General features: G+C 35.0%; 1 protein-coding gene across 1 annotated transcript in view; it reads right to left on the bottom strand.

Moving 5' to 3' along the window:
• Window positions 1–16,905, bottom strand: part of crp (transcription factor cropped) — a 33,171-nt gene extending 16,266 nt beyond the window's left edge. Inside the window, exons 1-2 of the mRNA XM_089089014.1 lie at window positions 16,664–16,905; window positions 480–814 (exon numbers count right to left, since the gene is read on the bottom strand). Of these exons, the coding sequence (XP_088945140.1) occupies window positions 480–814; window positions 16,664–16,767 (439 nt within the window). The 5' untranslated portion in view covers window positions 16,768–16,905. The remainder of the gene's footprint in view (window positions 1–479; window positions 815–16,663) is intronic.
• Window positions 16,906–17,739: the final 834 nt, after the last annotated feature.

The following is a 17,739-nucleotide window of genomic DNA, read 5'->3' on the forward strand; positions in this document are numbered from 1 at the left end:
ATATTTTAAATCTAATTTTTTACTAGGTTTCCCTCTAAGCACTCGTAATGCATCCTTAAAAAAGAATATATAGGATTAACGACACGCTTGAGGTAATAAAGACTAACTGTGATTACCCTCTAAAAAAGAAGCAAATAATCATTAAAAATATTACAGAAATAATTATTTTTATGACAGGAATCTCTTCCTCTTTTTGAAAAAATTTGAAATTGACAGATATTCTTCTGATTATTTATGTTTGCGATTAATCATATTTGTTTTGAGTCTCCTGATTTGATTAGATTTTTTTAATTTTTAATAATAATAAGCACTGCCTCAATTTCATTAATATTTCCTTTCGAAAAATTTCTCCACTACAGATCTTCAACGCTGTTTAGCTTCTCACGCAAATCGTCCAACAGTCAGAGGACCCTCAAATTTTAATACTAATGGCAGAAACGCAAACCTACTCAATAAGGGCCAGTTTTTGAGCATCTTACCATATAGATCTTCAACGCCGTCGAGCTTAAATTTTTTCTCATTAGGACCTTCATCATTTTCTCCGCTAAAAATTGCCTTCAACATCACAATTTGATTTGACAATTTTTCTTTGTCCTGCTCTAGCTGGCAAATATATTCCGTTGCATGCTGCAGCACTGTCGCTTTAGACATCTTTTCAGTTTCTTGTATTGGTAGCAAGGCACGAAGTGAAGCAAAACCAGCATTGATATTTTGCATGCGGCGCCGCTCATTTGAATTGGCTATGTCACGGCGCTTCCGTCGATCCTGGTCTCTGTGTGTGCTAATCTCCCCATTTGAATTTGGAAATGTGAACCTAAAAAGCATAGATGCTATATATTTTATAGATTGAATCACAAATACAAATAGACTGTAATTAACAATAGAAGTAGCTAAATAGAAATGACACAGTGACATAAATAAAAACATGAGAGAATAAAAGTAAACATGTAAAATGACAATATTACAAAAAAAGCGAGCAATGATTAAAAAACAAGCGACACAATTTTTTTTTTTAAACAGCTAATAATACTTAATATTATCCTTTAGTAGGTTAGAAAGACTGTATGTTCTTCCAAATAAAACACTTGATGCGCAACTGGACCAAGGCCGTACCCAGGATTTTTTTTTCGGAGGGGGTTTTACTAAAAAAAAATTTAGGGGGGAGGGTTTACACACAAAAAAAAATCAAAAAACACATACAAAATTTGTTTATATCCATTTTTGTTACGTTTTTAAAAGTCAGACAAACATTTCGGGGGAGGGGGTGGGGGCTCAAACCCCCCTCTGTGTACAGCCTTGAACTGGACACAGGACAAAGGAATTCTACAAGAGAATATCCAAAGGACTGCCTAAGGACAATTTGACAAAGATCAAATGAGCCCTTTTTGAAGTTTCTACGACACAGATTTCTATTAAAATCTTATATGCCCACAGGGAATAATTTACAATCCTTGCCCTGAGGGCTTTGAGGGGATTATCATCCTCTAAGACCTAGTTTCCAGAGCTTTCAACTACGTTGAACAAAATGAATATATCAAAATTGTGTTTAGATTTGTTTGGGGAAATGGTGGCCTGAGAGGGGTGTTAGTTGCCCTTCAATCACTTTCGACTATTAGAAAGGGCACTATCCCTTTCAATTTCCAATCGAATTAGCCCTTTTTGAAGTTTCTACAACATTGCTTTCTATAAAAACATATACGCCCCCAGGGCATAATTGACAATCCTTGCCCTGACGTCTGTGGGGGGGGGGGGGGGTCATCCTCAAAGAAAGAACTTCCGGAAATTTCAACTACGTTGAAAAAATGGCTATCTAAAAATTTTGATTGTATGTGTTTGGGGAAATGGTGGGCGTGAGAGCCCCCCAATCATTTTCAACTATTAAAAAGGGCACTAGCAATTTCAATTTCTAATCGAATGAGCCTTTTTTGAAGTTTCTACGACAACGATTTCTATAAAAAACCTTATATGCCCCCATGGCACAACTTACAACCCTTGCCCTGAGGGCTGTCATCCTCAAAGACCGAATTTACAGAACTTTTAACTACGTTCAACCAAATGGCTATCTAAAAATTTTGATTGGATGTGCTTGGGGAAAAGAAGGGTGTGGGAGGGTGTTCAGTTACCTTCCAATCACTTTCGACTATTAAAAAGGGCACTAGTCCTTTGAATTTCTATTCCAATGAGCCCTTTTTGAAGTTTCTACGACAAAGACTTCTGTAAAAACCTTATATGCCTCCTGGGCATAACTTACAACCCTTGCCCTGAGGGCTGTGAGGGGAGTGTCCTCAAAAACATAATTTCCATATGGAAATCAGCTACGTTTAACAAAATAGCTATCTCAAAATTTTGATTGGATGTGTTTGGGGAAATGGTGGTTAGTTGCCCTCCAATCAGTTTCGATTATTAAAAAGGGCACTAGCCCTTTGAATTTCCAATCCAATGAGCCCTTTTTGATGTTTCTATGACAATGCTTTCTGTAAAAACCTTATATGCCTCCTGGGCATAACTTACAACCCTTGCCCTGAGGGCTGTGGGGGGAGTGTCCTCAAAAACATAATTTCCATCTGGAAATCAGCTACGTTTAACAAAATGGCTATCTCTAAATTTTGATTGGATGCGTTTGGGGAAATGGTGGGCGTGGAACGGGTGTTAGTTGCCTTCCAATCACTTTCGACTATTAAAAACGGTACTAGCCATTCCAATTTCCAAACGAATGAGCCGTTTTCGAAGTTTCTACGACAACTCCTTCGATATGAAGTGCCCTTGTCTAAAGGAAAAAACAAATAAATAAATAATACATTGGGCCAACATTGTTCTTTACTTAGGCAGAGCTATTGCGCTGCCTATGATTTATGGTCGTGTTGAGTTTGTGGTCTTGTAGGTTTCTATTTCTTCTGATCTTACGTTTAACATTGCGTTTATATTTATATAAAAAAACTTCGTTTTCGGAAATTTTTTTTTTTTAATTAATTTATGTTTGTTTTTTATTCCCAAACTTTCAAGTTTTTCTAAATTCACTATTTCAAAATAAATTGAGTCTTGGCAAGAACTAATAAAATGGATGTGTTTGGGGAAATGGTGGTTAGTTGCCCTCCAATCACTGTCGACTATTAAAAAGGGCAATAGCCCTTTGAATTTCCAATCGAATGAGCCCTTTTGGAAGTTTCTATGACAAAGCTTTCTATAAAAACCTTGCATGCCTCCTGGGCATAACTTACAACCCTTGCCCTGAGGGCTGTGGGGGGAGTGTCCTCCCCAAAAACATAATTTCCATCTGGAAATCAGCTACGTTAAACAAAATGGCTATTTCAAAATTTTGATTGAATGTGTCTGGGGAAATGGTGGGCGTGGAAGGGGCGTTAGTTACCTTCCAATCACTTTCGACTATTAAAAACGGTACTAGCCATTCCAATTTCCAATCGAATCAGCCCTTTTCGAAGTTTCTATGACAACTCCTTCCATACGAAGTGCCCTGGTCTAAAGGAAAAAACAAATAAATAAATAATACATTGTGCCAACATTGTTCTTTACTTAGGCAGCGTTATTGCGCTGCCTATGATTTATGGTCGTTTTGAGGTTGAGTTATTGTAGGTTTCTATTTCTTCTGATCTTACGTTTAACATGGCGTTTACATTTCTATAAAAAAACTTCGTTTTCAGAAAGTTTTTTTTAAAAATTAATTTCTGTTTGTTTTTTATTCCCAAAGTTTCAAAGTTTTTCTAAATTCACAATTTCAAAATAAATTGAGTCTTGGCAAGAACTAATAAAATCAGACTGAATGTTTAATATATAATGATATTGACTGCTGAAAGCCCACCAGCTCAAGATTTTGTTTCAGTCAGGGCCAGATTTAAAACTTGTAGGTCCAAGCGTTTTTAGCTGCTCTGTTTTTGCAAAATTTTCGAGGAAATCCCCAATACTTCCGGAATAGTGAAAGCAGCAGGGCCTAGAGGGCCTATTGGTAAATCTAGTTCTAGTTTCACTGCAACTTTCATTTTATTTTCATTGTTGTAATAAATATAAAAGAAAATATTTATAATATTTTCTATAATATTTTCAATAGGCCTTATGCTTTTACTGTTAGGGAAACGGGCAGTAGCCAAACTCTTGTTTGTAGTGAAGAATATAGGTGTCTTGGACAGTTTTGGAAAGAGTTAATGAAATTAAACGGAATTCCCATGATTCTTTGAATAAAATATCGTTAATAAGTTTTTTTGGGCCATGGAGGGAGGGCCAGGGGTCAGTTCCCATGATTAATCATTGATAACGTCTTCCAGGGGAGGGAGGGGTATCGGGTCATGGAGGACCAGGATTCAGCTCCCAAAGGTTTTGGAATAAAATAGTGTTAACATTTCTTTTCGGGGGGAGGGGGGGGTTAGAACATGGAGAGCTATCGACGAATTGCTAGAATTTTTGGAATAAACTGTTGTTAACAAGTGTTTTTTTTGGGGTGGGGGGGGGGGTGGGAGAGGGGCTGGGCCATGTAGAGAAGGCAAGTTTTGGAATTGAATATTGTTAATTAGTTTTTTGAGTGGGAGTGGGCGTTAGGCGTATCTCATCTTTGAACTATTTTCAAAGCCCTTACATAAGAACCTTATATGATCCCTAGGGCATAACATACAACACTTGTCCCCGGGCTCTGGTGGCTGTGTTGACCCTTGAGTATTTGCTGTCTGATCGTTTGACTTATTTTAACAAAATGGGGGGTAAAGGGGTCGGGCCACGCAGAGAGGGCAAGGGGTCGGCTCCCTTAAGTTTTGGAACAAAATATCGTAAACTAGTTTCTTGAGTGGGAGTGAGCATTAGGCGTATCTGATCTTTGAACTATTTTCAAAGCCCTTGCATAAGAGCCTTATACGATCCCCAGTGCATAACATACGACACTTACCCCCGGGCTCTAGTGGTTGTGTTTACCCTGGAGTATTTGTTGTCTGATCTTTTGACTTATTTTAACAAAATAGCTATCTCAAAAATTTGATCGGATGGATTTGGGATAAAGAGAGTAGATGGACTAGTTCCAATAGAATGACCCCCCTCCAAACTGTGTACGATCATTCCTTACATAAAAACCTCATATGTCCCTGTGGCATAATTTATAACACTTGCCTCTGGTTTCAGGGGGTTGTGTAAACTCCAGAGATTTTATTATATGATTTTTGATCTACTTCGGACAAGATTAAAATCTCAAAAATTCGATCAGACGCATTTAAGGAAAAGACAGTTGGTTGGGAGGGGGGGGGGTGTTGAAGTCAGATTACTTTTGACTCTCGACAAAGAAAATAGATTTTTCAATTTCTACCCTTTTGAGTTCCCTACGAAGTTTATCTTTTCCATAAAAACTTTATATAGCCAAGGCATAAGTTACAACCCTTCCCCTGGCTCTTGGTGGGACCAAAATTCATTATGTGATTTTTGGTCTATTTTCAACAAGATGACTATATAAAAATTCGATCAGACGCATTTGGGACAAAGAGAGTTGGCGAGAGGGGGAGGGGGCTAGTCACCATTGGATCCCCTGTGACTCCTAAATAACAGAACTAGAACTTTGAATTTCTTGTCATTTGAGTCTCTTCTGAAGTTTATGCGACAACCTCTTCCATATAAACCTTAAATGCCCCCGGGCAAAAATTAAAAACCTTAGTTCCCCCAGGTTGTGGGGGGGGGGGTATGTTGACCCTAAAGTTTTTGTTATCTGATCGTTGGACTATTTCACAGAAAATGGCCATCTTAAATCGATTAGATGCATTTAAGGAAAGCCGGGTGGGGGGGGCTCTTAAAAAGGTAAATGAAGCTTTCAATTTCCCATCAAATGAGCTACCTCTGAAGTTTATACGACCACCCCTTGCATTAAAACCTTGCATGCCCCGGGCATAATTTAAAACTCTTACCACTGGGCTCAGGGGGGGGGGGGGGGTGTTAGCCCCGGATTTTTGTTATCTGAGGTTTGAACTATTTTCAATAAAACAGCTATCTAAAAATTTAGATAGCTGTTGGAGGGAGGGTGGATGCCCTCTGATCCTTTTCTAATCACAAAAAGGTAATTAGAATTTTCAATTTTCAATCAAATGAGAAATGTCTGAAGTTTATAAGACCATCCCTTACATAAAAACCTCGTATGCCCCTAGGGCACAACTTTAAACACTTGCCCCGGGTATGGGGGTTGCCCTGGATTTTCTGTTATTTGATGTTGGAACTATTTTCAACAAAATGGCCATCTAAAATTTTTTTATGGGATGGCCTTTGGGAAAAAAAGGCGTGGGGGAGGGGGGGGGCTAGTTATTCTCCAATCTCTTTTGACTCTTAAAAATTGAACTAGAACTTTCAATTTCCAATCAAATGAACCCTCTCTGAAGTTTATATGAGCATCCCTTCTTTAAGAACCATATATGTTCCCAGGGCATAACTTACAATTCCTTCCCTCAGGCCCTAAGGGGCTGTGTTGACACTGGAGTTTTTGTTATCTGAACTTTGAACTAGTTTTAACAAAATGTCTATCTCAAAATTTTTATTGGATGCATTTGGGGAAAAAAAAGGCATGGAGGGGGGGGGGGGGGCTATTTGACCTCCAACGAGTTTTGACTCTTAAAAAGGGCACTAAAACTTCTGATTTCCAATCAAATGAGCCCCCTCCAAAGTTTATAGAACCACCCTTTCCATATGAAGTGCATCTGGGAAAAAATAATAATAAAACATTGGAGCTGTATGGCCTTTAATATAGGCAACACTATAGCGTTGGCTCTGATAATTACTTGTACTATAATACACTTTATTGATCTGATAAAAAGAGACTGAAGTCTGACAGACAGGCTTTTAAACTGGGCAATACAGCTAAACACAAAACAAAATCATGGCCAAACCTGTTACTGCAGTCTCTTCTCTGAAAATTGCAAGCCCTCAATGTATGTCAGTAAAACATGTAAGATACTGGTAAAATACATAAAATACTGGTAAAATACGTAAAATATCGGTAAAATTGGTAAATTATGTAAAATACTATTTTTATGGGAGTCCATAAAATTATGGTAAAATATGCAAAATACTCAATTTTACTGTGACCAATCTTACCAGTTATAACAATAGCGAAAAGGGGAGAATCTTCTAGTCAAAAGGCAATATGTGTATGGAACTACTAATACTTCTATTACTGCTAAATTTACTACTACTGCTTCTATTGTAACTACTTGTCAAGGCTATACGATAATACTACTGCTGCTACTAGTACTACTGCTGTTACTATTAATGCTACTACTGTGACAGCTATTAGAATTATGCCTAAGGGTATGAAGGTGAACTTTTCAAGCAATTTAGAGGGGAAGGTAAACTTTTATGTCTGTGTGAAACTGAAAAAAGGACGTAACAGCAATATCTTTGGAACAGTTTGATGTGTGAAGTTGAAACTAACAGGGTTTGTTTTGGGGGAAGTTGAACTAACCAAAAGAAAATATTTGCATCCTATGGCTACTGCTTCTACTCATACTATATTTACTGCTACAATTATTACTACTTCTACTACCTCTATTGTATCTAAAACTAAGGCTACTAGTATTAGTTCTACTGCTACTAATACTACTACTACTACTGCTACTACTAAAACTAAAGGTATATAGGTGAAAAATTTGGGAGATATTGAAACTGTATGGAACTAAATCAAAACACACTATGCCCACACAGGTTGTTAAGGGAACATATTAGAAATGCTTCAGGAACAGTTGATGGTAATAAGTTTAAACTTTCAGCATGTCTTGAAGGGGATGTTAAAGAAACTAAAGCTGCTATGCCCATACTGCTACAAATACTACTACAACTATTGCTCCTATGCAAGCTAAGAGCATTAAGGTGAAGCTTTCAAGGAAAATTTAGGCAAATTTTGAAATAAACCAAAAAGTTGTAGCATCATTTTTAAAGAGTCAAAAGAGATCGGAGGGCAGGCAGCCATCCTCTCAAGCCCATTCATATTCCAAACACATCTAGTCAAAATTTTGAGACAGCCATTTTGTTCAGCATAGAAGAACAGTCCAGTAACTATGCCTCGAGGGATATTGGGTATGTCAACCCCCACAAATATATACTTGGCCCATTATGCTTTAAAATTAAATGCGGCTTTAAAACTAAATCAAAAGGTAATGTGTGTATGATAGCCAATAAGTCACCTCAGCAATATATTGAGAATGGCTGGAGGTATTAAGTTGAAACTTATGGGGCTACTAACATTACTACTTCTGCTTTTATAATTTAAATAAATAAAAAGAGTGTAAGTGTATTCAAGTTATCAAAGAGCACATGGGAATGATATACTGTTTTATTTTTAGGTCAAGTTGAAGGGGCATTAAATTAAACAATACTACTTATTTCAGGATTAAACATAGACGAAAAAGCTTCTCCAACATAAAGAGCAAGCCAAACTATGGATTCTAATAGAAAAATGAAGATATAAAAAAATTCCACAAAAAAACTATGTCAATAAAAAACAAACAGAAATTAATTTAAAAGATTTTTTCCACAACACAAGTTTTTTAAAGAAAAGTAAAGAGCTCCATTAAGCCAAAAATGACCAGAAATAAAGTAAAACAATCTTCCAAGCACTACCACAAATCACCATCAATAAATAAACAAAACCCAAAACAAACAGAAATTACAAGGAACAACCAAGCTAATTTCCATTGGACTGTAAATCAAAATTTCTAGTGCCTCTTTTAAGCTTCAAAGTGATGAGAGGGCAACTAGCCCCCCCTCTCATGGCCTATTTTCCCCAAATGCATCTGATACAAAGTCTGAGATACCCATTTGTTCAAAAACAGTCCAAAGATAACATAAAAGCCCTTAATGAGCTTAAGGCCATTTTAAGTCCTTAATGGGCATCAAAGGACAACTTATTGCTCTGTAATTCTTAGACTATGAAATAAAGGTAAAAATTAGTTGAAAACTAATTACATACAAGAATTAGCTTTTAAATAAACCCTTAAACAAATCTCTATGATGTTTCAACACCCTGCTAGCAACAAAGAAAAAAAGCAGACAATAAAAGAAAGAGTGGTGCTTACATATTATCCAGAACACATTCAAGAAGTTTGCTTTGTTTGTTCTGAGTAAACCAGTTTTTCTCTCACATTTGATTATATTAGCTTTTTTTTGTGAAATAAAATACAATGCAGGGATATTTTAATTAAATATTTAACATAGATATGGTTAGGTTAGGTATTTATTATAATGTGTCCTGGGCAGCCAGCTTTCCATAATTCTTCATTGTAGTTTCCATAATTTTGTGACCAAAGTATTATATTTTCATCATATTTTGGTATATTTCATTATGATTAACCCAACTTCACTTCCCGAGTATGTTCTGGATAGTACATAAGTATCAAAAGAGCAATGCAGCTCTTACAAGAATGTAATTTTCCTTACTGTTCAAGGTAAAGGCTTTCAGTTTTCTCTTTAGGATTTTCAATAATGTTTTTTTTGGCTATGATGCTTTTTTTTAAGACGTTTTATTTATTTATTAGTACCAAAATATGGTAAGCTTTATCAAGCTTGTTGCACTGAACAATTATAAAAAGTCTATGACAATGTTGACAACATAATACAGACATACAATTCTATGAAAAAAAAAACTCTGAAAACATAATAACTGAAACATACAGTATCATACCAAACTAACTGAAACATATCTGATAATAATTAAAACATACTGAAAAGTAAGCCTACAAAATAACTGAAAAACATACTGGTCACAAATCAGCTAATGCAAAAGTAAACATATTCTCAAAACGGTTTGTGATAAGACCTAGTATAAAAATCTGTAGAGGCTAAACTACTTTTGAAAGACTGGACCATGGTAGTTGCAACTATTTCTGATGGAAGTGAGTTCCAAGTCTTCCACACTCAGCTAAACAAAGAGTTTTGGCCTAGTCTTTTCTGTGAACATGGTGGGTAAATTTTGTGTTGGTGTTGATAGGTACTACTATAAAAGTGAAAAAGTGAGTTGGAGTGGTATTATCAATGTTCCTAACAATGCAGAATGTATTTATTAGGTCAGCTCTATCATGTCAAAACTGAAGACTAGGCAGCTATAGTCTAGGCATTCTCTGGTGGTAAGGTAGATGTCTTAGGTAAGGTATGAGTTTGGTGACCCTACGTTGCTCTCTCTCAGCCGTCTCTCTTATTAAGTAGATACCATACTGATGAGCAATACTCAAGTATTGGATGTACAGTGGATACATAAAGTGAAATCAATGAATGAAGATTAAACTTAAAAAATGTACGCTTTTGATGTAGTAATTGGTAATTTGCCTTATGGGTGATATCTGATACATATTTATCAAATTTGAGACTTGAATCAAAGCAAACCCCAAGGTTTCAAACATATTCCACACTTGAAATTGATTTACCGTCAACAAACTACAAATGGCAATTTTTCTCACTAGAAGATGGCTTTAGAAATTTATTTTTAACTGCTGGTTACTACAAGTACAAGCTGTTTTAAACCCCTATAAAGGCTCAAAAATGAATAAAATTGAGCTTGTTTTCCCTTCAGACTGGTCATCTAACAGATTGCTATGGAGCTTATGGTCAAACTTAAGAAAATTACACACTCCATAATGTAAAAAAAAAAATTACACATGAAACAGAGTTGAAATTTACTCAATTCTATGTCAACAGAGATGTAGAAATGTAATTCAGAGTAAATTTAGATTAAGATCTAACCTACTTTAGTAAACCTAAATAAAAAGCTTGATTCACAAATAGACACTGTGAACTGTTTCAAAAAATTTAAAAGTTAAATATAAATTGACTAATAGTATGTTTTTTTTATAGTTCTTTCTTGACATTCATTCTAGGATTAATGTTAGTTCTATTCTAATTGGGTCATTCAGTGGGGGGGGGGGGGGAGAGGGAGAGGTAATTATGTTATGTTTTGAACAAAAATCTCTTTAGATTATTCTTCCTCGTAGCTTGCTCATATTCTTTTTTCTCTCTTTTTCACAATTTATTTTACAGATTAAATCTCTCTGACAATATGCTTAATAATGCACTAATAGTTTCCAACCCATGGCATGCTAATAGGTCTACACCTTTTGGTTAATTAAAGGAATTAGTTAATTTTTTATTATGATTATTGAAGTTTCGTTGTATTATAATTTTCTATCTAATTTGATTAATGGGATCAAAAGAAATACCTAAATGAAAATATTGTGATAAAATTTGAAAAGTTATTTTTTTTTTTTTTTAATTTTTTAAGATTGAAAGGAATAGGATAGGAGTGAATAGGGGTCATTAATTCTTAGGGTAATGATGGATCATGAGAGTGGAAACAAATAAGAAGTGAGAGTCAAAATAATTATTGTGAGAATTTACTTGTTGAGTTCAGAAAGATGGATAAAAAATGAAAAAAAAGGAAGATGTTAAAGGAAATATGGACTCTGACAAAAATTTTATTAAAATTATTTTCTAGCAAAAGATAATTTTTGTAAAAAAAAAAATGACAATAAAAAGATGGCTGCTTTAAAAGAAACCTTGCAGTGCATGATCTCTCTCCCAAGTAACACTTTATTCTTGAGACAAGAAGTAGTTGGTAAGTATTTCTCTAAAATATCTGAATTGTCTTGAAGCATAGTCACTTGATTTGTGACCTACTTCCTGGGATGATGCGTTTGAAATAGAAGCTGCAGACTCTGCTGTAGCATGGGGGTACCATGTAAAGAAAAAATGTAATTGTAAAGACAAAGTGCACATTTCATGATGGTCACCAAATTCTCAGGCTACATGATTATTTCAGTCTGAACCTTTGAACAAAAATGTCCTATCACAATAACTAAAACATTGTCATTGTGTTGAAAATTTTTAAACTAACTGCCAAGTGATGAAAGTAGTTACATTAAAAAGAAGAAAAGGTTTGTTACAGAATTTTTAATTACTTTGGTCTGAAGGAAAAGTAATTTTGTCTGAAAACTATGAGCATAATCATGGGTGCTGGCAAGGAGGGGGGGGCGTTGGGTCATCCCCCCTGGAAATTTGGGACTATAAAGTAATTATAAGCAAACAAAAGGAAAAAGATCATAGCAAACAAAAGGAAAAAGATCAACAGGGAAAAAACATGAAAAAAATGTGTGCTGCACCATTGTTGGCTGCCTGCCAATAAATTTTTACCCTTAATAAAGAAAATATAAGTTCTAATTTGTGACTGAGTGACCTGTTTCCAGTTTTCCACAAACATTTTTTCAATATGATTTGGTTGGAGTTACAACAAAAAAAAAATTGAATTCTTCATAGTAATGGATAGTAAGTAAATAACGATCCTTGTCAATAACGAAAGTGTAAGAGCCTAACTATTGATAACGTTCAATCTAAGAATCAACTTTTTATGGTGATCCTGAATATGTATTTGTTTATTAGTAATTTGAGCAGCTATTAGTACACAAAAAAGTTTGTTTAATTATAGAAAAAACAAGGAATACAACTTAATAAGGGGCAATTTTGGTGAAAATATGCTATCAACTTTTGCTTGCATTGCAAGAGTACCCATGAGCTGATATATGAAGCTATAATCAGAAACGTTTCCCCTGAATGGAATGCTGGAAATTTTGTATTTTCCCCCTAAACAGATATGTTTTTTTGTGTGTTTTATTATCATTTATTTTTCTTTTCCAGGAGTCATTGTATTTATCCAGTTGTCACTTTGAGAAAGATTTTTTTTTTACACTTCTGAAGTGTAAATGAGTCAAATATATTGGTTTTTGGTATTCTAAAAATGTTGAATAAAAAATTTGTATTGGATTTTCTTAATCTTAGTTTTAATGTTTTACTTTGAACTAATTAGTTTGACTATATGTTACTTTTTATAAACAATTGAGTCTAATGGCATTAAATATTGTGGTGTTTGATAACCAAGTTCAAAACTGTTGATATTGTTAAAAAATACCTGTCCAATGCTTCAGCATTGCTCAACAGAACTGAATGCTGGTACTTCACATCTTAGTTTTTGTAAGTAGGATAGGCTATTGTTTTATGTATTTTTTTTTCAATTAATTACTTTTTTTCATTTTTATATACTTTTAATTTCATTGACATACTTTTTCCATCACCTTTAGAGAAATGTTTGTCTCTAAGCTTCATTAAAAAAAAAAAAAAAAAAGTTTTTTCAACTGAAAGTAAGGAGCAACAGTAAAACTTAAAACAAACAGAAATTATTATGTATATTAGGGGGTTACCCCCCCTCCTCAACACCTTACTCTTCATGCTATAGTTTTTCAACCTTTTAAAAAAAGCTACCTATTGTTCTAATCAAACAACCCTTGTGTTTCAGTTGTTTTTAAAGAATCGGGGCAAAATTTGAACTTTAGTGTAAAGAGCAAGGTGCTGAGGAGGTTGTAACACCCCTCATACACATAATAATTTCTCTTCATTTTAAGTTTTAACATTGCTCCTTACTTTCAGTTGAATAATTTTTTTTTTTTAATTTTATTTCTGCTTGTTTTTTTTTTAAATAACGCCAGGATACTTGGCTCCTACTCCACGGAAAAATCCCCCCTCCCAAAGAAATATCCTCTGGGCAATTCAATCCTGGTGAAAATTTGCCCCGGACAATTACCCTTAACATCTCCAAGGCTAAAATTGAATCGGTAAAGATAATGCAAGAAATATACAGAAATTTGATATATGAATTCTGGCAAATTCACCCAGTGCAAAATTCCCCTAAAAGTTTCACCCCCTGGAAACTTCCCTCTCCATGGAAAATTTTTCCCGTGCAAAATCCTTCCAGCAGAAAATTTGTCCTCCCCCTCTAGGGCCTAGTTGTCCTCCAATTTTTTTGGTCACTTAAAAAGGGTACTAGTTCTTTTCATTTCCATTAGAACCAGCCCTCTCTCAACGTTTTAGGCCCACTGGATCAATACGATCACCCATAAAAAAAAGATACAAATAAACACGCATCCATGATCTTCCTACTGGAAAAAATTATAAAATTCCACATTTTTGCTGATATGAGCTTGAAACTTCTACAGTAGGGTTCTTTGATACTCTGGATCTGATGGTGTGATTTTTATAAAAATTCTATGACTTTGAGGGGGTCTTTCTCCCTTTTTTCAAAAATCAAGACAAATTTTCTAAGGCTTATAGCTTTTGATGGGAAAAACTAAACTGAATTAAACTTTTAAATTTGGAATCAGCATAATAAGCCAATTTTTTTATATATCTATTGAGCTGGGTTGCTCTTTACTTACCACAAACTGTTTGATTACCACTGAAAATCCAAACAGAGATCATTGAAATATTGATCATTTTTTCTGTGCTACCACAAGTATTGTATCTATAAAACTTTACAGTTTTGTGAAATGTAATCAAACAAACAGAAAAGGTTTTTCAACTAAAATAAGGTACTTTAAAGCACTTTTTACAAATAGAAAAAGAAAATAACACTGTTTAAAATTGCTCAAAACTAAGTTCCTAGTAGTATTTGTCCAAAATTTCCTGGACATCGTCAAAATTTCATCCCAAAGAAATTTTCTGGCAGGGCTGATGATGACCTGCCTTAAATTTTCTACCTCTGTGCTGGTAGATATGGAAACATAACATATTACCTGAATAGAGAAACAGTTTAATTAATTCCTACTTCCCCCTACCTCTTTCAAAATTTATCTTAAGCCTCATGAAGAGGAAGCAGTTTATCCACTAGAATGAACTGTTTTAGGAATCTACCCTACCCCCACCTAAACAATGACTCACCCCCCCCCCCCTCATTATAGCTGATACACAATTACAGATCAGCAAACATAGCCTATTTTCATTACAAATAAAGCAAATCAACTTGGTTGAATCCAGTACTGCCACCATATGGCATTACTTCTTTTGCAACTGGGAAACCTAAAAAATAGTTATTGATACTTTTAAATCAATTAGCTTCTCAGAAATTTGAATTGATTGCAAATTTGTCCTCTATTGGAGTAAATTTGTAGTTTGGTGCCCAAAAATACCAAGAAAACAAGACTTTCCCCTGGCCCAATATGTATGATCACTTAAAAGAGACTTAAATTCATGTTTGAATGAACTCTCTCCCAATTATCTTGGATCTATGGTTTGATACAATTACCCCTGTGAAAAACAAAACACATAAACATGCATCAACAACATTTCTTCTGAAAAAAAAGCAAAATTCTACATTTTGAAAATTGAAACCTCTATGTTAGGGTTCTCTTATATGATGTATCTAATGAAGGGATTTTCAATAAGATCGCTTGCTTTTTTGGGGGTGTTTCACCTTTTTTTCAAAAATCAGGCAAATTTTCTTAGATTTTTGGTTTTGGGTGGATAACAATAAACTGAAATAATTTTGTATATCTAGAAGCAGCATAAAAAGCCAATACTGATGGTGTAACAATTGTCATAAGAATTCCGTTTTTAGTTTTGGTGAATATTGGTCCAAGTCACTTTTGAATTCCAGTTTTTTTTTTTTATCACAAACTATTTGATAAGTTTCTATTGTCGAAATTTTTTTTTAGCCTGTTCATTTTATTTAGTTGAATAGGACACTAAAAATAAAGAGGGTTAATTTGACAGTTGGATAGTAAGTTTAAATTTAGTTTTCCTTTTGTTATTCCATTTTTTTTAATGTCTGAATATATAAGTGATTTAAGCTTGAAGGAGGAAGAATTGTCCTGTTATGAAAGAGGTACATTTTACATGACCATTATAAAATCAAAACATGGTATCTATCATTGGTGCTCATAAACTGTATTTTTTTGGGGGGTGGGGGGGGGTGGGGGGCTTAGCTGATGTAATCAGCACTTCCAATGCTGTATAATAGAAATCTCAAAACAAAAATATAAACTATAAGCCAGTATTGTTCAGCAGGGGAGGATGGAGACCCCCTCTACCCCCCCATACAGGAATGTATCTTTGCAAGGGGTTTTATACAAAAAAACTCAAAAAATTGGTTTATATCCATTTTAGTTAGGCTATGTTTTACAAGTCAAAAAAACATTTCAGGAGGGGTTCAAATCCCCCTAACCCCCCCCCCCCTCTGGGTATAGCCTAGGTTTATAAAATAAATATCAAGCAACAAAAGTCACATTTCTAGAATCAGAAGAAAACCAGCTTTCTGCTAATATGTGAATAAAACTGAAACCCTAAAAGGATATATACATCAAAACAGGATAATTGATATTTCCAAATAGAGGTCCCTGTAGGCAAGACAATAGGCCTAAACTAAGAATTTCAAGTGTCTGATCTTAAGTAATTTTAATAATAACCATATTGATGCATAGGCTAGCTTAGATTTTCAGTTATTCATTAATATATACAATCCTTCTCAATTCCTCTTTGGTTACAAGATGTAAGGGTTTTAGTTTTATATAGGCTACTTTTGCTCAATTGGATAGCCTATTGGTTTTTTACCATAGACCTGGATTTCTAAGACTTTTAGAAATTTGGTTAACTTTTAGTTTCCTAGTCTAATTTATTTCCAAGATAGCAAAAAGTGGCTTGTCTAGAACTCTATCAATTTTTTATAGAGTAGGCCTACCATAAATAGAATTAAGTAGCCTAACCAGAACAATTTGCTAGGCTAATCTTTAAAAAAAATGCTTATAATAAACAATAGACACAACTACTTTGTTGAACATCTTTACTTCAGAAGTAGTGGCTATTATATATTTACCAACATTTTCATTACCTTTGGTGGGAAACTAGGTCATCATCATCTTCATCCTGACTGTCTTTTGTTACAGCTTCAAGACTGACATAGCCAGCTGGACTGTCTAAAAGGAAAATGGACATGCCCTTTCTTCTATATCACTCCTTAAACGAACAGTTAGAAGATTAAGAAATAACAAAACAAACTGTATTTGGTTGAGAATAGACTCTACGCTAGTTTTATTTTTTCCACTGACAAAACTAATGCCATGTTCTTTTTCTTCAGCGGAACGTAAAGCAAGGATGGAAGAGTTTTTGGTCTAAAGCCCGTTATCATTCGGCTTATCAGGGAGAAAGCGGGAAGAAAACCAGCCACTACCTAAGATTTAGCGTAGAAGATGCTAAAAGAAGACCCCGAAGCCGCGCCGAAAATCGGCGGCGCGCCGCCGAAAAAAAAAAACGGCGGCACGCCGCCGCGCGTGGATACGCGCGCGGTCGCCGCCGCTGATTGGCTCGGCGGCAGCGGCCCGAATACGCCGCCATTTTTTCTCTCTTTTTTGGTTATCGATATCGACCTCCGGGCTTCAACTGTCATCCTGGCTAATCTTTTTCTTAAAAATAAATGCTGTCATCTTGGGCTCGCCATGTATATCGGTTCATAGGAAGGAGAAGAAGAAATTTTTGTTGAAACAAAAATTCTACCTTCCACTTTAAAATTCTGTTCATTTTTCTTTCTGATTTTTCGGATGAAAAGAGGTAGGTATAGGAGCCTTAGGCAATTCAGGATGTTGTCATAGGCAGCGCAATCGAGATGTCTAAGTAAAGAACAATGTTGGCAACATGTATTATTTTTTTTTTGTTTTTTTTTTTCCATACCAGGGCAATTCGTATTGAAGGAGTTGTTGTATAAACTTCAAAAAGGGCTCATTTGATTGGAAATTTGAATAGCTAGTGCCCTATTTAATAGTCGAAAGTGATTGGAAGGCAACTAACACCCCTTCCACGCCCACCATTTCCCGAAACACATACAATCAAAATTTTGAGATAGCCATTTTGTTCAGAGTAACTGATTTCCAGAGAGAAAATGTGTTTTTTGAGGAGGTTACTCCCCCACAA

Source organism: Artemia sp. Qi Xiang Cuo, chromosome 5, assembly GCF_049724085.1.
Source record: "Artemia sp. Qi Xiang Cuo chromosome 5, ASM4972408v1, whole genome shotgun sequence".
NCBI lineage: Eukaryota > Metazoa > Arthropoda > Branchiopoda > Anostraca > Artemiidae > Artemia > Artemia sp. Qi Xiang Cuo.